General features: G+C 39.3%; 1 protein-coding gene across 2 annotated transcripts in view; it reads right to left on the bottom strand.

Annotated features, from left to right (window-relative positions):
* The window catches only part of FOCAD (focadhesin), a 143553-nt gene that overhangs the window by 99407 nt on the left and 20247 nt on the right, over positions 1–23899 (bottom strand). For both annotated transcript variants that reach the window (XM_072859913.1, XM_072859914.1), the window contains exons 6-11: positions 21022–21126; positions 10725–10826; positions 8539–8743; positions 6084–6290; positions 5542–5629; positions 4646–4848 (exon numbers count right to left, since the gene is read on the bottom strand). In XM_072859913.1, coding sequence (XP_072716014.1) covers positions 4646–4848; positions 5542–5629; positions 6084–6290; positions 8539–8743; positions 10725–10826; positions 21022–21126 — 910 coding nt within the window. The remainder of the gene's footprint in view (positions 1–4645; positions 4849–5541; positions 5630–6083; positions 6291–8538; positions 8744–10724; positions 10827–21021; positions 21127–23899) is intronic.

Raw genomic sequence — 23899 nt, 5'->3', positions numbered from 1 at the left:
AGTTCAAAGCTTTTCATTAAAACAAAAAAGCTTAATCCAAGGCAAACCACCTTTTTCCTACTAATTCTTTGTTTCCTTAGAAAATGCAATGTTTTCAGAAATGTCTTTCCATTATCTTTCCATGAAGACAGTAGTAGGCAAGCAGTATTTAGATGAAGAACATTTCTATAAAAATCAGGTCAAGAAAGTATTTGAAATGAGGTCTCCAAATGAACATTAAAAATGGAATTCAGACTCCAACAGGGCAGGTCCCACTCACCTTTAAATTACCAGGGGAAAAAGAGATTTTGAGCAGCAAAAACTGTTCTCCATAAAAGTGCAGAACCTCATTTTAATCACACTGTTCCATGCAATGTAAATTTATTTTGGGTAATGGAAGGTAGAGTGCCCCGTACTTTAGATTACCTTTTTAAAATAACATTAAAATTAGCTTATTCCATTACTTATGCATTACAATTACTGTATGTGAAAAATTCAGCAATCTATAATGCCATCTCTCTGGCCGGCAAGATCACCTGGAACCAAAAATCTCTTCTGGAGACTGTTGTGAAACTGCCATTTATTGATAAAGGTATTTAAAATTTATCCAAGGACATACGGACATACAGTGGGCTAAGAAGAGCTTAAGGATCTGTAAGTTGTACTGTTTAGTTGCCTGCCCCTACAAGATCATAGGACTTGAAATCAAGATCAGACTATTACAGTTTTTTGGGTTTTTTTAAATGCTTGGAAGAAACTGCTAAAATTCATAGAGCCGGAAATGTTATATTGATATTTCGTATTCCACATTACTTCACTAAAGGTGTTGCCATACAATTGTACTCACTCTCTTCTCCCTTTATTTCAGCTGCATGAAAATAAGCTATCACCAATTTTCACTTTAATGCTGCACCCCATTCAAGCAGGTTAGGTAGAAAATTTCAGTTTGCCAACACTGAAATATATATATAAAATCCCTGAATTGCAAGGTAGAAGTGCAGGTTAGCCACATCCTAATATTTTTCAAAATCTTGGAACTACAAGCAGAACAACTCCCCATTACCATCACTGCCAAAAAAAAAGCCATTGAAGAAAATATAGTTTTTGAGTGTGGTTACAAGCAAAAAAGAAGCATACCGGCTATGGAAAGGCAACCACATACCCACTGAGAACTACAAGAACCTTGCTAGGGCAGACAGGAAGGTTAAGGCTCTGCTAGAACTGAAATTGGCCAGAGATGTCAAGAAGAAGAAAGGGTTCTTCAGATATGTGAGCAGTTAAGCAGGAGCACAGGGAAGACATAGGCCCATTACTAAACAGGGCAGGGAAGTGAGCTACTAATAATGCTGACAAGGCAGAGGTTCTCAATACCTCCTTTTCTCCGTCTTTACCAGTGTAGCTGGACCCCAGCTCACAGGATCAAGCAGCTACAACAACTCATGTGTTGACCTACCAGTAGCGGCCCTCTGCAAGGGCTTAACCCACATAAATCAATGGGCCCGGAGGGAATCCACCCCAGGCTGTTAACAGAAGTGGCTGACATTGTTGCAAGGCCACTGTCTATTATCTTTGAAAGGTCTGGAGATCAGGGGGCATCCCTGATGACTGGAAGAGGGTAAATGTCACACCCATCTACAAGAATGGCCCAAAAGAAGCCCCAAGAAACTACAGGCCTATTAGCCTTACTTCAGTCCCTGGGAAGGTGGTGGAACGAGTCCTCCTAGAAACTATTACAAACCAAATGAAGCAGGTGATTGGGAAAATCCAGCACAGATTTACCAAAGGCAAATCATGCCAGGCTAACCTGATCATCTTCTACAACAAAATAACATCTTCTCTTGACATGGAGAGAGCAGTGGATGCTGCTTACCTGGACTTCAGCAAAGCATTCAACACTCTCTCCCACAGCCTTCTCCTGGACAAACTGTAAAGATACAGATTGGATGAGTGGTCGGTGAGATGGGCAGGAAATCATCTCACAGGCTGCACTCAGAGGGTGGTGATCAATGGTTTTTACTCAGCCTGGCAGCCTGTCACAAGTGAGGTCCCCCAGGGATCAGTACTGGGCCCCATGTTGTTCAACATCTTCATAAATGATCTGGATGATGGGACTGAAAGCACCCTCACCAAGTTTGCTGATGACACCCACTAAACTGGGTGGTGAGGTGGACACGTCAGAAGGGAGAGCCATCTTTCAGAGACCTGGACAGGCTGGAAGAGTGGGCTAGCAAGAACTGTATGAAGTTCAGCAACGACAAGTGCAAAGTCCTGCATCTGGGACAGCACAACCAAAGACCCCAGCACAGGCTTCCCTGTGTGGCTGGGGAGCAGCCTTGCTGAGAGGGACCTGGGGGTCCCGGTGGACAATGAGCTGAACGTGAGTCAGCAGCGTGCCGCTGCAGCAACCAAGGCAAACTGGATCCTGAGCTGCATCCTCAGGGGCATTACTAGCAGAGATTGAGACGAGATCATCCCACTTTACTCAGTGCTTGTCAGGCTGCACCTGGAGTACTGGATCCAGTTCTGGTCCCCACAGTTCAAAACAAGATGCGGACAGGCTGGAAAGGGTCCAAAAGAGGGCCACAAAGATAACCAAAGAGCTAGACAACTTGCCCTGTAAGTTAGGTCTTTTCATCCTGGAGAAGAGAAGGCTCAAGGGGGATGTCACCACAGTTTTCCTGATCTTGAAGGGCAGCTACTAAGAGGACAGAATCTCTCTCTTCACAAGGAGCCACATGGAGAGGACAAGGGGCAAGGGGTACAAGTTGCACTGGGAGAGGTTTCATCTTGATACAAAAAATAAATTTTTTACAGTGAAAACAATCATTCACTGGAACAACCTCTCCAGGGACATTGCTGGAGGTTTTCAAGATGCGATGGGACAGGTTGCTAGATAATCTCATCTAGGATCCCTTTCCCACAAAAGCCTGGACCAGATGATCTTTTGAGGTCCCTTCCAACCTGGGCTGTTCCGTGATTCTATGAAAATATAGCATAACTTAATTATGTTTGCTCTTAAATACTCTTATTCATAGCTTGCTCACAGTGGATATAACACTTGCTTTCTTCTTCCTTCCTCTTTTCTTGCCCATTTCCAGTATGAGGAAAGTCTAAGTAAGGAAAATTCATTCAAGATTGTATTCTCTTAGCACTGATATGATCCTACAACACAAATGGACTGAACCAATGGAAACATTAAATAGAAATTCTACATTTTTTAATCTTTCAGTTGAGAAACAAAGGTTATTGGTGTACTTTTTACAAACAATAATCAGGCAAAATGAGTGTCTGTCTCCCCATTGTCACTGCTAAACATGTATTACCAAAGATCTGCCATGCTACTTGCAATGAACTCCACAAAGACGCCTATCAGTGAGACAGAAGTGAAGAGACTGTTAGAGAATTCCCAACAAAAAGAAGTGTCTTTTCAGTTTAACATGGCTAACAGAAAAAGTTAAAGTCATCACAGATTTTTTAAGCCCTTAACAGAAAAGCTTTCACATGCTTTTTGAAGCAAGGAGAATACCGGAATTAGTACAACCAAGTTCTGTTACAGGAAGCCAGTGTTATACAATGTACCATAATCTGTGTGCTACAGTAGTCCAGTAGTCTTGTAAAACATTAAACTAGCTTCTAAAACACCACAGAAAACAGATGGGCCAGTGACACAGAGCATAAAGGACTGAAGTACTTGCAACACCTCTCACTGAAACAAACCTCCAGTGACATCTGTACAGGCTGCTACCTCGAAAGTCCCATTAAGAGGAAGTGAGCAGTCTTCTGTACTTAAAGCCATCCCACAGGCTAACCTTTCAGAGCAGAATAGGAGTGTAGGCTTTAGTGAACTTTAAAACATTTATCTTTCATTAGGAGTACAAATAGACTTGCCTTTTCAGATTTGTGGAAATGGAAGATGAAGTTGGAGAGGGATTTCAGGACAAGGAGATATGGTAGAACTCAGAATTAGCATTCTTTTCTGGCTCCAACTCATCACGTCACCACCCTCCCTACACCACACAACAGGGGTGGAAAGTAGAAAGGGAGCTTAGCTTCTGCAGTGCTAAGCACAGCTTGATCAAAGAGACTTGCTGTCATCTGTTCTCAGAACAGATGGGACAAATGGGTGGAGGGCAGCTAAGTGGGACATCAGTAAATAAATAAAAACAAAAAAACAACAGCACAGGTAAAAAGATCCAGCATAATGAGCTGAAATTTGGTAAGTGGCACTTATGTGCTCTGTAACTCTCTTTAGCCAAAGGAGAGAGAATGGTAGCTAACAGTCACATACGATGGTAAGGAAAAGGATATAGATGAGTAGAAAAAGCAAGTCTGAAAGAGACAAAGTAAGTATACATAACCGTGTTTTCTACTAAGTCCTGTTACTTGATTAATAATGCAGGTGAATTCTTTAATCTATACAGTCTCTAAAAGTAAAAAAATCCCATCTCCTAAATAAAACAATACCTAGCATACAAACACACTTCCACTTTACCAGTAATCTAGTTTTATGGACTATACATATTTTTGAGTGTTTCCATACAATGTGTTAAATAAAGAAGCTCACACATGTAGAGTCTTTCCCAAGTAGCTAGGTGTAATGCAGCAAAATTGTTAAATGCATCCCCTACCTGCCCCAAAAGAAGGAAAAAAAACCTTACAACTTTACCGATTCCTTTTTATCCTTCACACCTTCCTCCTGTAATATTCCCAAAAGATTTACAGCCAGCTGCTGCCTGGTATTTCCAGAATCATCCTCTGATAAGCAGTCCCCAACCGTTGCAGAAGATAAGATCTGTAGCACAGGCATCACCAAAGTAAGGGCTGTGGTTGAGAAGTTCCGGGGTTCTGAACAGGAAAGGAGCTTGTAGGCTATTTAAGACAAGGTGGGGAAAAACAAAGATAACGTAGGGAAAAAAGAACTAACATAATTTGTACTCCTAGGCATGACACAAACATTTCTAGGAAACACTCTGGTCAAGCAAAGTTAACAGTCCCCAGAATTACAGTATGTGCGTACTAGAGTTAAAATGCAGAAGACGTTTTGGTAAAATTCCAATTCTATTTAGAGACCCATACATTTCTGTTGTTTATAGCAAAGTAGCTAATGGCAGCAAGAAACAATAATGGAATGTAGCACAGCCCTTCGCTTTTACTGGAATAACTCCACTAATCAAAACTGCTAAGTCGAAAGCTCAGCCAAACATTGCCATGACTGTCAGGCCTGCCCTCTTAAGATCTGTCAAAAGAAACCATTCAGGATGCATGAATCTCAGCTGAGAACATCCTGTTGTTGGCTCAAAAATGAAACAGATAAGCTCCAAGATAGCAGGGAGCTTAGACTACAGTAACATCCATGGAAAAAGTCAGTGTAGCAGGAAAATTTATCTTTATTGCAGTTAGATCAAATGTTACTTTTTAAATTCAGGAAAAATCCTGCTTATAAAAGAACGTTTCACCACCCAGTCCAATTTCCAGGGAATGCACTGTTTATTTTCATAAACGTGAAGAAACAAAGACACAGTCTCAAGAGTGTGGATTCCTCTTTCACAAGAAGAGCTTTACCTAGACTCAAGACAGACTTTTGCTGACTTTCTGGTGTTTGCAGCAGTAGAAGCGCTAGCCCAATTATAAACTGTTCCACTGGAAATACCTACAAGGAAAAGAGAAAGAGGTTCAAGTCTTCTTTGTTTTTCAGCGGCATTAAACAGTACAAATGGGCAACAACCAAAACCTTGTAAGGAGTTTCTTCATGAATCACAGTGAGTGTACACACAGCAACACAGCACGTGCAATGAAGAATATGAATAGTGTAAAAATAGTATTTTAACTGAATAACTACAACATTTTAATTTGTTACTTCGTTCAAACTGTTTTAACTCCGTTTAAAACAACTCCCATACTAAAAGGTTAACTGATATATATAGAACCAGTTAACTTTTTGCCTTCTGAAGGTCTTCAACCAAGAAAAAAAAATTAGAAGCTTTGGAACAACACTGGTCACTTGCAGGTGAATGCCATGTATCAATGTCTCTCAATACTGTCTTAAACATGACATTCTTTAAATTTAATACAACTATTTTATTTTTTTCCCCATGAACTCTTACCTCTTTTAAAAGCTCGAAGTTGCCCTCTATTAAGGAGATCAAAGATGAGCATTCTCCTGTTACATTTAAACACACTTCACAGAAGCATAACAGCTGCAGACAAAACTGGGATAACTCAACTTTCCAAAACACAGGATAGCGCAGTAGGCTGAGGAATAGCTCTTGCAGAAAAAACAAGGCTTCTGTAACTTGCAGTAAGTCTTTAAGCTGCAGAGAGGTAGTTAAAAAACAAGACAAAACCAAAACACATTCTGGTTTAGTTCCCCTTCCCTATCTAAGCAGATTTCCCCAAGTTTAGAATTAGTTCTATTAGCTCTGCAATGTTTCCACTGCAAATATTACTAAGACTTTGAAGAAACACATTTGTAAACTAAACCCAGGAATCTCATCCAACTTCCCTGAAAAAACAATAGATGGACTGCTATTTAATGTTTTGAAGTAAAATAAGAAACATGTGAAAGAATAAAAAGATTTCTTGGTAGCTGATGAGAAAAATCCCTTTTTCCTCAAAATCAATAGCAAATTAATTCAGCTCTCAAGGTTCTCTAAGCAACATAAAACAAATTGTGTGGGGATTTCATATGGCAGGTAAATATTCTTCTAACAGAAGCATCCTGCTCTAGGATATTTCCTCTGTAATGTACCCACGATTTTAACATATGTCTCAAAAGAGAAAGGCAGTGGTGTTATCTGCTTCCAGAGCACCATGCAATCTACCTACTACAAAAATGAAAAGCTGAAGTGCAATACCCAAAAGCAGTCTCTCCACACTTGGAAGCCAAGTAAAGAGGTTTCAAGAAGCAGGTTGCCTCAAAATCCTAATGTGTTAGATGAGAGCATTTCTGCTCTTGAAAATTCTAGTCGCAGACAAACCCAGCTGTTCCAACCCAAACTCTGGAGCCAGCATTAAGGATAACATCCCGATTTTTAGTCCCTTGGAACAAATTGTATGAATGATCTGCTCTAATCAGAAGCCTCATGTCCACTGAATTTTTCAGCAGAAAATTCTGCAGGTGACGAGCTGTACTTTTGACAGCTTGGTTGAAATTGTCAGACAAAATGACTAGGAAGCACTTCAGCATTCATACAATACAGAGTATTAAATAAGGCTAAGCTTAAGGGAAGAATAAGAAGAACCTGAGGTTCAGAGAAAGAAGGAGAAGGAATGACAGGTTATAAAACAGTCCATCAAACAGGCTTCTCAAAGGAAATATTTCCCTTTCTATTGTGAAAGTTGTATCTCAGGCAAGACAAAAACATTCAAGTATTAATCTGAGTTTTAAAAAATGCAACAGATTTCTAGTTAAAAAAAAGTGCCAACAAGCATGGAGGAAAGAAAGGTTCATAACTAATTTTATACGTCTTCTTAAGTGCCATTTTTATGGCTAAACATTACGAAGTCAGAAGCTTGGTCATCCATTCAGGACACAATGTTATCCTGAAGTTCAGGTAGTATCCAGACAAAATCAGAAATGTCCCCATGACTAGAAAAAGTCAGCATGGACCTGTCATCACAAAGAGTAGACCTGAACCAAGATAAATTTGTATAATACAAAGTATTATTCGTCCAAAAGATAGTGAAAAGTAGCTACCAGTAAGAAGTAGACTTTACTAGTAAAAGTCCTCAGGAGCAAGATGCTACCAAATATCCTCATATTAAGCCTATTTAGCTTTACATTATCAATATTATCAAACCTTCTCTCTATGGCAATAATACCATAGCACCTCATGTCTGACTGAATATATTTGAAACTGAAGATGTTGCTCTAATATTAAAGAGGAAGGAAAAAGTACATAGGTACAAAAAAGCTTAACCAATGTCACAGTAAAGCATGAGGCAAAGTAGAGCTATTAACCTTAACCAACACCCTAGACCCCTAACCAAAGGGGACAAAAAGATTAAATCCCTAGCTCCTAGCAAGGATCACTGTGCAACTTAAAAATACATTCAAAAACTTCAGCGTATTCCAGAGGGATTAAGTTTTGTCTTCAGATCCACCAATCCTTTGTTACAAAGAGTGAGAAAGGAATATCTAGGAGTACTTAAATCATGCTTCTCATATAGTTTGTTTCATTTTAATATTATCCATGTTAAGTCAAAAATTGCATGTTTGACAAATATCTTACCACTTGACAACATTCTCTCTCTCATGGGTATCTCTACAAGTTTACTGTATGTTTACTGAGGCAACTAGTGGCAAATAATTACAGTAAACGTGTTTAAACGTGTAAATTTACACCTTAGCAGGTGCATCCGATTTGAACAATTAAAAAGTTTTACCTTCTACCAGAAAGAACCCGTTTGTTAGATTTCTGTACTACCAACAAATCAGGTCTATAGAAAATGGAAGAGAATGCTATATTTGCACACTTGAAAGGCAGTAATAATAATAATAATACTATCATTGCTTTGATAGCATTTATTTGGAAAAGGTGGGGTCAGGCAACACTGTACCTGAAGGTGTGGAATCAAATCACACAGAAGTTGAAGAATCTGGCATTCCAGCATGGAGGGTGCTTCTTTGTGGTTTGGACCATGAGGCTGAAGTAAGACCTTAAGTAAACCCATTCGTAGTTCAGCATAGTCCCGTAACTGAGATGGTTCACAATACAGGTATCTTAGAAATGGAGCCATTATGCCAACACATGAACTCTGTGCCCTGCAGTTCAAGAAATAAGTTTGCCAAGACTGCTTTCAACTGAAAACTTAACAAATGACAAGGAAATCCAAGCAATGTGACATTCCCTGCAATAATTTACAGGATGCCATTAACAGAAAGGTGTTATGAAAGGCATTACTAAATCTCACATAAAACCTTGACTTATTAGTACAAAGTATGGTCATGAGACCTTATATAGCAACCATGCAATGAAGTGCAATTGCAAAAAGACTCAATATTTAAACATGAATACTACTCATTACGTACTTGCAGATTATGACACTCTTAATTTTATTCTTTTTTTTTCTCATCCATTCAAGAAAGTGACTTTCCTTGCTGGATGCCATGAGAGACTAGTGTGCCATTCTGAAGTAGCATTTGGACAAGACTATTCAGAAATATCTTTTTTTAAAAAACCTAATTTCAATTTAAAAGAGCCATGCATTCTTTGACAATTTTTGCCCAATGGTCTTAAACAATTACATGAAAGAGGAACTGCTTTAACCAAGATGGTTTCCCAGTAAAAAATTTACTACAGAACAATTATTTTGGCTTGACCATGTTAGGAATACCAGCTGTTCTTGACATTATTAAAACAATCAAATAAAGCTAATGATCAATACATTAACAAATATACAGGGAATCAAAATTAAAAGTCAGTTTTAAACAAGACTCAGCCCTGATGCAGAGCTTCGTGAAGAATTCCGTAATAGATCTACAGCAACATATGTGGCGCTTGTTGACATCATGCTTAGGGACACAGTTCAATGGTGGACTTGGTAGTGTTAGGTTAATGGTTGAACTCAATGTTATTAAGGGTTCTTTCCAATCTAAATGGTTCTATGATTCTATATTCTCAGTCTAGGACTTTATTCCACAAAAACCTTTGCACAAAAAGCAGCAAAGGAAGTTTAAGATATTTTCCTTTTCAGCAAGAACAACTCCTGTTTTAACTTAAAACAAGCCACCAGCAAAAAATCCACTGTTCATTCCATCATTCAGATATCTGACAGGACCCTTCACAAGTCCTAGAATTAGCAGCTAAGTGGAAGAACAAGTCTGTAAACAGTATTTTAAAAATACTCTAATCAATTAAATTGAACAAAACACACTTTTGCTTAAAAGTCTTACTGCTGATCATGTAGTCCAGGCCCACTAGAAACTTAAGAGATTAATAAACTTGTTTACTCAGAGCAACAGAGTATGGAAGTCAATTTCACTGTACTATTACGCTGTTGGATTTGTATGAGTCTTCCAGAAAAAAGGAGGAGAGAGATACTTTTTATCTGAAAAGCATACATATAGGTGTAAAAATCACTGAAAACATTTGGCTTTAAGGCTGCTACAGCATTTTGTAACTTACACTGAAGCTTTATTGGACAAGTTCCTTGGAGGTAAGCATGAAGAAATGTTGAAATTTTTGGTAGCTTGGATATTTGTTCATCGTTAAAGATATTTTATATTAAGGCTGCGCCACTGATTTTTGTCTATTTCTTTTTTTTAATCAAGAAGCATACATCATTTTTAAAGATGTCATCCTTTACTGTGAGATATAATTGTCTGTGCTTTCCCTTTATCATCCCACCATTTTATATAGATGAGTTATACCTGCATACTACTCATCTTTTTTGACTAAGCAGTCAAAATCTTGACAAAGCAAATAATCAAAGTTGCTTATATTAAAAAAAAATTTTCAAAGGTGCTATCAATTTTGCACCAATTTTTCCATATCCATAAAAATTACATCAACATAAAAGAGTTAAGAAAAAAACTTAAAAAATCGATTTTTGATGGATTATTCTAGTATTTTATTAATATTCTATTTTTAATCTTTAAATGGTGTCATTAGGTTGGTTTTATAATTATCTTTTTTAAAAGACAAGAATTCTTACTGCTTATTGCAGCTGCCTTCAAGAAAAAAGTTAACTGAATTATATCAGTGTATCTATATTTGCTATTTTTTAATTATTCATTCATTTACCTCTCTGGACACTGATGGAAAAATACTGTTAACTGCTGCAGCAGAACTGGCCAGCAATCAGGTCTGTTCTCAAGGACACTGATTAATGGATGAGGAGTGTTCCTGAAACACAAAGAAATCACATTTGCATCTATAATGCAGAAAGTGAGTGTGCAAAATAACTATCTTCAAAATAAAAGCAGCTGTAGAAATAGACAATTTAACCCCCTGGTATTACCAAGTCCCTTTACCAGCTTTGCCAAGACTGCTACGCTGTCAAAAGAGCATGTTTCATAGGAACTCCAGGAAACAAGATTAAACCAAAACCTCTATTCAAAAAGTCTTGGTCTGATTTTTTTTTTTTTTTTTTAAATAAATGTCTAAGGATCACTGTTCAAATGTGTGGCCTGATTTTGGTAGCAGCACTGGGCTCTAGCAGTGGGCTCCAAGTAATACTACAGAAAAATTTGAACCACGTCACACATCAGTCCAGTTTTTCAAGCATAGGTACAAATCTCCGGCACCTGAGACCAATCAAGGTGACTGTCATCCCACATACTACTTTAAATCTGCTCCGAACTTACTTAGTTTTATTTCTTTCTTTTTTTAGGCAGTGAAAGAAGCAGGAAAGGAGTTAGGCTGGCCATACCACCAGCCTAGAGACCTCCACTATACTGCCAGCCCTCTGACAAAGGTTGCATTTGAAAAGGTCACTGAGGCCTAGTAGTCACCTGTTCTTCTCAGATGAATCTATCACCAACACCTTCCCCACCTCCAAAGTCAATGACTGAAGGCCATCTACACCACCTAGAAGTGTGACGCTTGCATCAGTGACTACGCTTCCACAGTAGCAGGTGGAGGGAAAGCTGGGCAGGAGGGGAGCCAGAAGTATATAATTTGTTCTGTCAGAAGCAAAACTAAAATCATTTGAGTAAGTTAGCATAAGAAAGGAAAACAGAATATTAGAGTTTGAACATTAAATTTCCTGCAGCAGTGGGAAATTGGAAAGAACTGGTGATGTGAAGGCAGGTTCATCGATAACTCCATCAGCTCCTTCTGGAGTTTACCCACTGTCCTTGCTGTGACTGGCCCACTTACTCCCACCTGCCTGCTAAGTGTCCTTATTTCCCCCAGTTTCCTGCTTCAGCCAACTACAAGCAGAGTGGTGTAGATTCTTCTCTGGGATACCAACAGCTTAACAGCAGACAACCAGATAATTCCCTGCTCTCAGAGCAGAAACAACTTTCCTAATAGCAAGAGAGAAAAGTTGGAAGAGTCTTGCTGATGCCCACAAATCTGCTAGACACATGTGAAAGAGCAGGGCTATACAAATAAATGCAAAGGGCAACAACTGCATGCACACCACACAAAGCTGGCAGCCACAGAGTGGGGCAGCATAAACCTAGGAACTGCAGATGCTGCAGACCACCACCTTCAGTTTGGTTAACCATCTTTCCCGTTCACATATCCAACAAATCTGTGCTACACACCAGTGAGACTTTCAGTCAGTTTTACCTATACAGCACTAGGTGATCGGAGACCCACCAATTGAAGTGGTACATGTCAAGAGAGACTACCTCAGTTTCAAACACTTACCATGCCTTTTAAATAAAATAATGAGAAAGAATTAAAAAAAAAAAAGAGAGAAGGACAGCACATACCCACAACACCCCACCCCACCCCCCGCAGCATAACATTAAGGCTCCTTGCATGTGTTTACAGGCCAGCTGACTTCCATGCATGTGAGCTGTCTCAAAGGATAGCAGATATGGAACACTGCAGTGAAGAAACTGTTAGTTTTCTTGATATACTGTTAATTTTATTACAGCGAGTGATACAGTCAAATAAGCCTTTTAGAAAGGATTTATAATGGTATTTGGTTTGTTTGTTACTGTTGTTTTAAAAACCTGCGAAGAGCAGAAAGCCCAAGATCTGAAGCAGTCTTTTTACTACAGAAGACAACATTCATTGAGACACACTCGTATTCAATAGCATTGTGCTATGACACAGCCTTCATCTTCATTCAGCAGCACCAAACAAACCCAGCTCCAGGTGAACTGAATGAGATCTGCAAGAATCCCATAAAAGAATTAAAAATATGTATCTAATTTTTTCCATTACATAGCAAATTTGAATTGTGATGTGATGGGGTATTGTGATGTGATGGGGTATTATGATATAATGGTGCATTAAGGCTTCCCCTAAGTGAGCTAAAGGGGTAATACTTACCCTGCTATAAACAGGAATGTTTAGAGTTATGCTACGCCTAGTAAGATACTATTTCCGAAAAAACATCATCTAGCAGACATATCCTTAAACTAAAAGGAGGTGCTCCTTATTATATTATTTTTACAGTCTCATTGTTAACATTGAATTCTGGGCACCTGACTAGTTTTGAGGATAATCAGAGAGTAATAAACACCACCATTAGCTGAATGAAAGGCCCATCAAGTTATGAAAGCTGGTTACAGACTATTTTACATACCTAATGCCTCTTGTTTTCTTCACAATGTGGTCAGAATAGAGCTAATAACCAAGGAAACTGCAAATATCTACTTCAATAGAATACAACAGTCAAATATGACAATACAACCCACTGAACTCTGCAGCTCTATAGCTCAGGTAACAGCATATAACTGCAGTGTCCTTACATGCTACAAAAATTCTTAATAAGAACTCTGAGATACCTGAAGAGAAAATAAGTTTTGGTCAACTGCTTCTCTTCAAAAACTTCAAACTACATTGGATCTTAAGGTGGCAGTATGTAGCAAATTTGCTCTGACAGAGCACTTCTTGCCATGGAAGGATATTCACAAAGCAAAAAGTATTGTTAATATGCTTTTAGGCATCAAGAAAAAGCTTTTATTTATTCAGAGTGACTGAACTGCAGTGCTCAGGACATCAGCCTAGAGGCAGTTGGTCTAAATTAAGAGAATAGTTAGAATATAACTTGTCAGCAAGTAGGTTAAACCAAATTCAAGTAATTTCTATTTAGACATGAAGACAACTGTGCCTTTAAGAAAACAGCAGAAATCCACAGGAATGCAATAAAATCAGATAAAGAAAACTGTTGCTAAGTCTTCTCCATATACAGACACATTAGAGCCTGTACACTACCAAGACCTTGCACGCATGAAAGCATATAGTTTCACACACTTACTGATCCATGTTCTAACAAATAGAACATTAGATGACGTTCTATTTGGAATTGTCAAAAATCACTCTGGGAAGTAGGACAAATACCATTGCCTAATGGGTACAAGGGAAAAAAAAAAGCCGGGGGAGGAGGGGGGCGGCAGGCATGGGTCACAGCAGATTTCAGTCTCAGCACTGAAGTCTTTTGCAGCCTATGACTGGGATAATTCCAAGAGTTGCAGGTGCCATCTTCCTTCAGTGTTGTATGAAGTCTAGAGAAAATTTACCTCAGCTCTCTGTGCAACGTGCTCCAGTGCTCATACTGAAATATTTTTCCTTATATCCAGTCAGAAACTGCTGCTTTTAAACTTATGCTCACCGCCCATTGCTCTTCCACCAAGAACCAGGTGCTGCTATTATTGGTAACCTTTCTTTTTCTTCATCTACCAAAGGTCTTGGGAGTCTGGGGAGGTCCTTGCTGACTGGAAGCTAGCCAGCGTTACTCCAATTTACCAGAAGAGTCAGAGGGAAGACCCAGGGAACTACAGACCTGTTAGTCTAACCTCAGTTTGTGGAAAAATTATGCAGAAGATTATACCAGCTACTATTGAAAGGCATTTAAAGAAATAACGCAAACATAAGGCACAGTCAACATGGGTTCACAAAGGGAAAGTCCTGTTTAACTAATTTGATATCCTTCAATGATAAGGTCACTCACCTAATGGATGAAGGGAAGGTGGTGGATGTTGTTTTCTGCATTTTAGTAAGGCTTTTGCTACTGTCCCTCATAGCATCCTCCTGGACAAGTTGTCCAACTGTGGGATGAGCAGCTTCACAGTGCAGTGGGTGAAAAACTGGCTGAAGGACAAAGCTCAAAAGGTGGTAGTGAATGGGGTTACAGCTGGCTGGCAACCATTCACCAGCAGTGTTCCTCAGGGCTCAATTCTAGGGCCAGTTCTGTTCAATACATTTATCAATGATCTGGAGGCAGGAGTTGAATGCACCATTAGTAAGTTTGATGATACTAAACTGGGAGGTGCTGTTGACTCTCTTGAGGGACAAGAGGCCTTGCAGAGGGATCTGGATAGATTGGAGCACTGGGCAATCATTAATGGCATGAAATTTAACAAGAACAAATGATGGATTCTGCACCTGGGATGAAGTAACTCTGGAGACAAGTATAAATTGGGAGAGGAGTGGCTGGAGAGCAGCCCTGCAGAAAGGGATCTGGGGGTGCCGGTCGACAGCAGGCTCCGTGTGAGTCAGCAGTGTGCCCTGGCAGCCGAGAGGGCAAACCGCATCCTGGGGACCATCAAACACAGCATACGCAGCCCATCAAAAGAGGTGATCATCCCGCTGTATTCAGCATTGGTGTGGCCTCACCTCGAGTACTGTGTGCAGTTCTGGGCCCCACAATTTAAAAAGGATGTTAACGTCCTTGGAGGAGGGCAACAAAGCTGGTGAAAGGGCTGGAAGGCATGTCCTCTGAGGAGCGGCTGAGGACTCTGGGCTTGTCTAGTTTGGAGAAAAGGAGGCTGAGGGGCGACCTCATTGCTCTCTACAGCTTCCTGAGGAGGGGAGAGGAAGGTGGAGTGGAAGAAGGAAGTGGAGAGGGAGGTGCTGATCTCTTCTCCCTGGGATCCAGTGATAGGACACGTGGGAGTGGGAATGGTTCAAAGCTGCACCATGGGAGGTTTAGACTGGACATCAGGAAGCATTTCTTTAGCAAGAGGGTGGTCAAACACTGGAACAGGCTTCCTAGAGAGGTGGTCCGTGCCCCACGCCTGTCAGTGTTTAAGAGGCATTTGGACAATGTCCTTGATAATATGCTTTAACTTGGTCAGCCCTGGAGTGGTCAGGCAGTTGGACTAGATGATTGTTGCAGGCCCCTTCCAACTGGAACAGTCTGTTCTATGCTATATATTTTTCAGTCCTTGGGAAGGCTGGTGTTAGGTCCCTTCCAAGTGGTCTCTTCTCCAGCCTAAACATGCCTAATTCCCTCCGTGAACTGCATGTGCTCCAGCCGTATGACCATCCTAGAGGCCCTCCACTAAACTTGCTCCAGTTTGTCACTTTTCTTGTACTGGGGACCCCAAAACTGGACACAGTACTCCAGATACCGTCTGGTAAGTGCCAAGGAAAAAGCACAATCATTTCCCTCAGTCTACAGGCTATGCTCCTATGCCAGTGCCCATCTTTCAAGTCAATTATTAAAAATCTGGAGAAGTTTAATTATTCTCATGGCTGTCTCATGAAGGCCTGGAAAAACACATCCCTCAGTGTAAAAGCACAAGCTAACAAGGATTAAATTAAGTAGTGTCATTGCAGCCTAAGTACAGACATTGAGAACAGAAATTTCATACAGCAAAAACCGTCAAGCTAGGATAAAAGAATCAGAGGTTGGTAACTGAAACTGGCAAATTCAGACAAAAAAAAAAGAGAAGGTATTTTCACGTAGGAAGAATCAGTCACTGGAACAACTTATCAAGCTCAGAAGATAGGGATTTTTGGTGGTTGTTTTTTGGGGGGGGTTGTGTTTTGTTTTTTTTTTTATGCGGGGTTCTCCCTCTGTTCAGGCAAGTAAATAATTTGAAGACACAGGGACTTTCGGAAAGCTGGCTGATGTGATGGACTACTTGAAGCATGTTCAGAAAATAGATACTAAGATCACAAAGTATGCACATATTACAGGTCTGGTCTTCATATCTGGGGCTAGAAGCCTGGCACTTCCCACATTAATTTGTTAACTTACATACATGGTCTTCATATGTCCACCTTCCTTGATCCTGGAAACATTTTACTAAAGTTACAGTCTTTTACAATCTGTGTACAAAGACTAGAAAGGCTAAGGTTATTGCCTCATTGCAACTTTCCAGGATGACAGCATCCAAAAGGCAAAAAAACTGTCGCTTGTCTAGCACTGGAATCCAGCAAGATCATAGAGAGGATCATTTATCAGGCAGCAAGCTAGAACTACTGCTCACATACCATGTCAGGTCCTTGAAAGTCCATAGTCCTGTATAGATATATAGTGTTATAGCAGCTGCTTATTTCAATAGCTTTGCCATATTTTAAGAACGAACAACCTTTCCTAATGAGAAGAGTATGTCTCCAGTCCTGTAAGTGCTGTTATGACACTGAAGTCAGCGGAACCTTCATAAAGTCAGCACATGTGACACATCAAGTCTAAAATTAAAATGGCTTACTATCCAGAAGGAAAGCAAGCCTTTTATAACAGATTTTGTGTGTTCTGAAACTAATATAACTGCACTAAATTGGATGAGGAAAGAAATCTGTTAAGCTCCATAGTGAACAGTGATTAATAACGAAACACCAAAATGCGCAGCCCAAAAAAGTTCCATTTGATAATGCTATTATTGGTAGGAAAAATGAGGTGTGTAGATGCAATTTATCGTCAATACTAACTTAAGAATTGCTAGCACAGCACTCTAAAACCCACATCTTCAAATGACATTACAGTGCTACCCTAAATTATTGCCAATGGGTTCAGGGTAAAGCAAAATGCACAACCAGACACAGTAGCTATCCACCTGTAAATACATAAGTGTCTAGGGAAACAAAGATAAATCTTATGTGAGAGGCAACAATAAAACAAAAATTATTTTTAAGTTTTAGGTCATCTCAACCTTTTTGTTACATCTGTGAACACAAGAGAGCTCCAATCTGATTTAGAGCACAAATTCAGTGACAGATTGCTTTTTCTGTATGAGGAAACAACATCTGCAGTCAACATACTTTTCCGCGTATGCAGCTGTGACCCTGGCCCTTTCAGAAAGATGGAATAGCACTTTACTCCATCAAATATGAACTCCTAAAGCATTTTTCTACCTGCTTTGAATTCTGATTTCAGAAAGTTGGCAGCTCTTCAGAATTTTAAGACAATAAAAACCATGCATGGTGAATCATTAAGAATAATGTAAAATACTAATTCACTACAAGAAGTTAATAGCTTTCAGAAAAAAATGTATAGCCAAAGTTCTGTACATGCATGTAATAACCCACCTGCACTAAGAATGCTGACAAGCACTCCTCAAAATCCCTCTTCCCTGCCCGCCCACTCAATTCAGCTTGAGCTTAGGTTACTGGCCACTATATTAATATGCATAGAAAACAGACAACCTTATGCCAGATGAGAGATAATAAATCCACCGGTAATGCTCAGTTTTAGTCCACAGGGAGACCAACTTGCAGACTACTTCTGTCTCTGCTACAGCTGGTCCTAACTTCATAACAAAAAGTGCAGATCATCCCATAAGTGAATTTAAAAATCACGTAACTTTTTTCGCACCTCCTTAAAAAAAATGCCAGCATATTTGTTTTGATATTTATCCATCACTGGAATACTAGTTGTTAAAAAAAACAAAAAACAAAAAACAAACAAACAAAAAAGACCCAACAAAAAACACAACAGCTTACGGAAACAATTAGGAATCCCAAAATTCAGTGATGTATGAGGCAGTTTTCTACGAACTTACTAGGGTAAAAGGAACACTTCACACTTTCTGTAGGAACAGAGGTAATCCCTTCTATATTTTCCAAGGTTAACTTGCTTAAATAAAGTGGAGAATCCCAGCATTAAAACTACAGAGGCTTACTCAGATGAAATCAGAAAACCTACGTGGTAGGTTGACCTTGGCTGGCCGCTAGGTGCCCACCAAGCTGCTCTCCCACTCCCCCTCCTCAGCAGGACAGGGAGAAAATGAGATTAAAAACTTGTGGGTCCAGGTAAAGGCAGTTTAGTAAAGAAAAGCAAAGGCCGTATGTAAAAGCAAAGGAAAACAAAAAGATTTATTCTCTACTTCTCATCAGCAGGCAATGTCCAGCCACTTCCTGGGAAGCAGGGCTTCACTATGTGTAGGGGTTGCTTCAGAAGATAAATGCCTTAATAATGAATGCTCCGCCCCTGCCCCGCCCCTGGCTCCTTGCTCTTAGCTTTTATTGCTGAGCACGATGTCATATGGTATGAAATATGCCTTTGGTCAGTTTGAGTCAGCTGTCCTGGCTGTGTCCCCTCCCAAAGTCTTACCCACTCCCACCATACTGGCCTTTGAAGGGGTGGGATTGGGCTGGAGAGACAGCACTGCTCAGTGGTAGCCAAAACACTGGTATGTTATCAACACAATTCTAGCTGCAAATACAAAGCACAGCACTATGATGGCTCCTATGGGGAAAGCTAACTCCATCCCAGACAAACCCAATACAACATAACCAGACAAAACCCCCAAAACTGCAAGACATTATTTTCTCCCATTTCTTTTCAGGAACTGTTCATGATATTACGTCATCACAAGAAGCAGTATTACAAAAGTAATTCTATTGTCCAGAATTAACATTGGTCTAAACAAAATTTATTTATTACCCTGTAATACTGGTTTTAAAATGTCCCAAGAGAGATGACAATAGCAAACTACATGAGAACATACTGGTGCTTTTTTGATTCTTCATTGATGATTTCCATATGAAATACTTTTGCACAGTTGACAGCATAATATATGAACACTGTAATAGGAGGTTACTGTTGGTTATTGTATAAATTCTTTTATTTCTTTCAGAAATCAAGTTTTAATGGCACTGACTACACAACTATAAGAACTATTATGTAACAAGTCGCTGAATAAAGACAGGCCTTTCTGTACACTAGAAACCAAAAGTCAGATCTCAAAAATCACAGGGCCTTGACCTACTAGATATTAAAAACTAAGTCAAACAATCTGACATCTCTCTTCGTTAAAGTTAATGGGAAGTAAAAGGAAAAACAAAAAACGTATTGGTTAAGTTTAAGTCTGCTGCTTATTTTCAGTTGTCTATTACTTTAAACCATTCTGAATGATAAAATTTCACCTTCCTTGTATGTTACTGGCAATTTCTCTTTTGGGAGGTGGGAGGAAAAAAAAAGGTAATAATCCTTCTTCGCCCTACTGGGGAGAGGCTATTTCTTTATTCCAGCCACATCCTACTACCCTCTTTTCCACACGGAGCCTGGATTAAGTTGCTTTAACTTAGCCTCTTCCACCAGGAGACTTTAAATAAGTTTGTTTACTACTAAAGAGAAAGTTTCCAAAAGAGTTCCATCTTACTACCCTTCGTTACCTGCTTTTTCCATTAAAACTGTTCTATAAGAGTGTGGACTTTGCAGAAAGAACTAATATAGCTAGAAAAACAAAGGCACACAGGATTTCAGGAATGCAAGCGCTTCCAGCACTCCAAAGTCTGTTTTACTTTTCTTCACTATTTCATTTTGCTTAAGTAAAGACATGAATCCTGTCTTCCAAATAGTGCCTTTTATATCCTTGAAGTATTACTGCTACAGCCTGCTACAATTATACCTCTTAACTGCATAAAAAGCAACTTGAAAAATGTTCATGACATCTACCAAGCTGGGACCTTCTCCAGCAAAGATACAATAACGGCTGTTAATGTCAGCACTGACTCATGGTTTCTCAAGAGCTGGATGAAGTCACTAAAATGTCCCCTTAGGAAGGCTGCTATTCCATGACAAGCAGCTTTATATGAGTAGCTCTGGAAGCACCTTTGAATTGTTTATTTTTACATGACAACCACTTGTAACAGTAAAAGCATTCAGGAACCTTACTTTGATAACAGGAATAAAGCAGGAAAAACAAGTGAGAGGGAAGTGGGCCACGGTTGTAAAATAAAAGAGTTATTAAAAGGACTATCAGCAATCATCCAGCTACTCTATTTGAACAAATCCCAGTATTTATTTGTTCCTTCTCACACACAGCCGTCATGTTGCCATTGCCCCTTTTGAGCTTATGGTGGCAATCTTATCCCTGTACTATAAAACTCTTTAAAACTTTCAATCAAAAAAAAATCACAAAGTCAGAGAATCATTTAGGTTGGAAGGGACCTCCTCAGATCATCTAGTCCAACCCATGTGCGCAACAGAGTCAGCTAGTGAAGGCTGCCCAGGATCACATGCAGTCAGGTTTTGGTATCTCCAAGGATGGAGATTCCACAACCTCTGTGGGCAACCTATGCCAGCTCTTGATTACCTGAACAGTGTACAAAAAAACAAAAACCAAACAAAACAAAAAAAAGAGACACACAGACTGAAAGCCAGTATCAACACTTACCTATGTTTTTTCTGAAAATCAGGCAAAAAGTTATTATGGTATCTAAATAAAACTGATGTGAAACTAACCTGATTCCATACAGATTCCGAACAGCCTCATCTCCATCTTTTCCCAGTTGAATAGCTTGAATTTGTAGTAATTTCCAAATAGTTTTTACTAAACCATGCACATTCCTGTTGACAAAAAGAAATATATTACTGTAATGAATGTAGTTACATCAGTTGATTCTTCTGTAAGAGGAGGAACCCGGGAACAAAACTGATACTCAAGAAGCCTTGAGTTCTCCTTAAGGACCTCCTCACATCTGCCTACGCAATTTTGGGCAAGTTGTACATCCACGTGTCTTTGTTTTCCTTTTCACATAATGAACAAAACAGCAGAGAGAATAATTAATGCATCGATTAAAAATTTTGATGGTTTGCTCCTACCATATCTTACAAGTACCTTTGCCGTCCCCACTTCACTGAAACTGGTGCTTTCAGTATGTTAAAAACGGAAAATTAGCTCTTCTCTGAATGCAAGTATACAAGTAAGCATCCAGCATGGTACACAAATTTCAACCATGCCACTGTCTAGCAAGAGAAAGCAAGAGAAATCACATTGTCAGAAAAAACATTTGAGACATCTAGTTTGTGCTGACTTTCAATCTCGGGAGCCAAGGACTACATGAAATAGATACATACAGCTATTTTATCTCCCTCCTCCTATGTTATTTAATTTACCATTCAGGAAATTCAAGAAACAACAGTATTTCTGGAATATTTATAGGATTTCCCATATTCTCCTGGGGAGACACTAATGAAATTAATGAAGTCCACCACAAGAGGGGAAAAAAAGCTCTGCGATCATGCAGTAAAGAGCTCAAGAAATCCAGAGCTTATTACTGCTTGGCTGAGCTTACCAGGACAACTTTCAAAATTTTGCTCTCCTTTTCATAATTAAGTGCTTTCCACACCTTTCCAACCAGACCATGCCAGATCCAACCCAATCTCTTCTCAAGAAAATAGCCTGGATTCTGTAATGAAACACTCTTTTACAAGGTGAAAATGTAGAAGCAGAGGAAAAGAAAGTTATGGTCGATTCTTTGACTTTTCATCTAGAACATGCTATACAATTGTATCATCATCCCCTAAAAATCTATTAGATAGGTTACTATTCATGTTAATAAACCATAACACTCCTCACTTTATTCACATAATGAACAGGAAGAGCTAACACAATATACAATTATAAGAGATAGTGACCTGATAAAAAGTTACTTCTATCACACAGGGCAAGATAAGGGAGGAAAAAGAGAATTGTGTGCTGGGCTTTGTTTTTCTTTTTTACTGTTCCCCCTTCTTTCCTTCCTAGCAGAAAAAAATCTGAGAAATCTATTTTATCTGTAATTCCACTTCTCCATCAGTGAATGGCTAACTGCAGGAACTCCTCAGACGGCGAGCTGGAAACAAGAAGTTATGCAGAATTTATGTAACCCTCTCATAGGACAAACAAACCATCATCCTCATTTATCACATGAGCAAACTGAGATACAGTAATATTAACTGTTTGGCATAGAGTGCAGCATGCTCCACAAACATATTCCTAAATTATGTATGGATATACACACATTTAGACTTCTAAGCTTTACCAAGAAGTCCAAACAAAATTAAGCAATTTCTATGAAAGAACAGGGAGACTTTACATGAACACTGTTAAAAGGCAGTTCACACACACAGGCTGGACCAACATCAGCACAATAATGTGTGGTAACAACATGTAATCACAAAGAAATATCATTACTTGATATCTACAAACACTTTACTGAAGACTCAAAAATTGCAAAGGCAAAGGATCATATGATTAGAAAAGCATTACCTAAAAAACCCTCAAATCATTCATAAAAGAAAATGTGAACACACAGGAAAATACCACTCTTAACTGCCAGACCTTTACTATCCTTATAAACACCTGCAGACAGACTCTTTTCCATAAGCTGGTATGGCATACCAGGGGACATCTAGAGATTCCCACAGTGGATCTCCCAACCAATAAATGCTTAGTTTCATATTCCAGATACAGGCAAAGTAGTATATTCTATCTTCTGTGCCTTTCATACTTTTGCTGGAAAACACTGACCCAGATCAAAACTGACAGAATATGCTTCTGTTTTCTTTCTTTCTTCCAAAAATGGACCAGTTATAAGATGTGCCTGTAATCTTGAAAATGTCTGGCTGTTGGCTCTTGAAACACTGAGATCTGACTATACAAGAAAGCATGTGGTTTGACAGAACTCTGCTGCAAAGCAACCAACAGGAAGGCATGTAGCAGACTTCCAAATCCCAATACAGTCAACATAACACACAGAGGAGGAAGGAGAGCCTTTTGGATGGGTATAGGCGAGAGAGAGAGAGAACAACCTTTTAGATACTTCACGGCTAGAAAGAGTCAGTTAAATGGGAATTTGCTAGCATGTTCCCCAGCTTCAATGGGGTAACTATGCAGTAAGGGGAAAAACAAAACATAAAGCACGCGGTAAGAAAGCAGGCTTCCCTCTTCTGAAACTCCTGTATTGCTGGTCCTAATTCCCAGGCAGGAAGTGGGGGGAGAATGGCTGCTTTAGGCTTTGCAGTCAGCTCCTGAACACAAGCAGCACAATGGTATGACATATTGCAAGGATTTCCCCACCTCCTACAGGTATGGGTGCTCAGGTGATAAAAACATTCTGAAAATACATATACACACACAGAAATCCTTCTGACAATTTCTTAAAGGTTACAATAATCCATTGTTTCACAGGTTTTTGACAGATTGACTTGATTATTTACGCTCATTCATTATTGAATACAGGCCAGAGTTTTCCCATCATCTTCTACACAGAAAGCTGGAGACCAATGTTAAAAATGAGTAAAACCATACATGTATATATTTACACATGTATACATATTTTGTATATATGCATACACA

Source organism: Ciconia boyciana, chromosome 4 (genome assembly GCF_034638445.1).
Source record: "Ciconia boyciana chromosome 4, ASM3463844v1, whole genome shotgun sequence".
In the NCBI taxonomy this organism is placed as follows: Eukaryota; Metazoa; Chordata; class Aves; order Ciconiiformes; family Ciconiidae; genus Ciconia; species Ciconia boyciana.
This window is presented reverse-complemented; position numbering and strand designations above follow the sequence as displayed.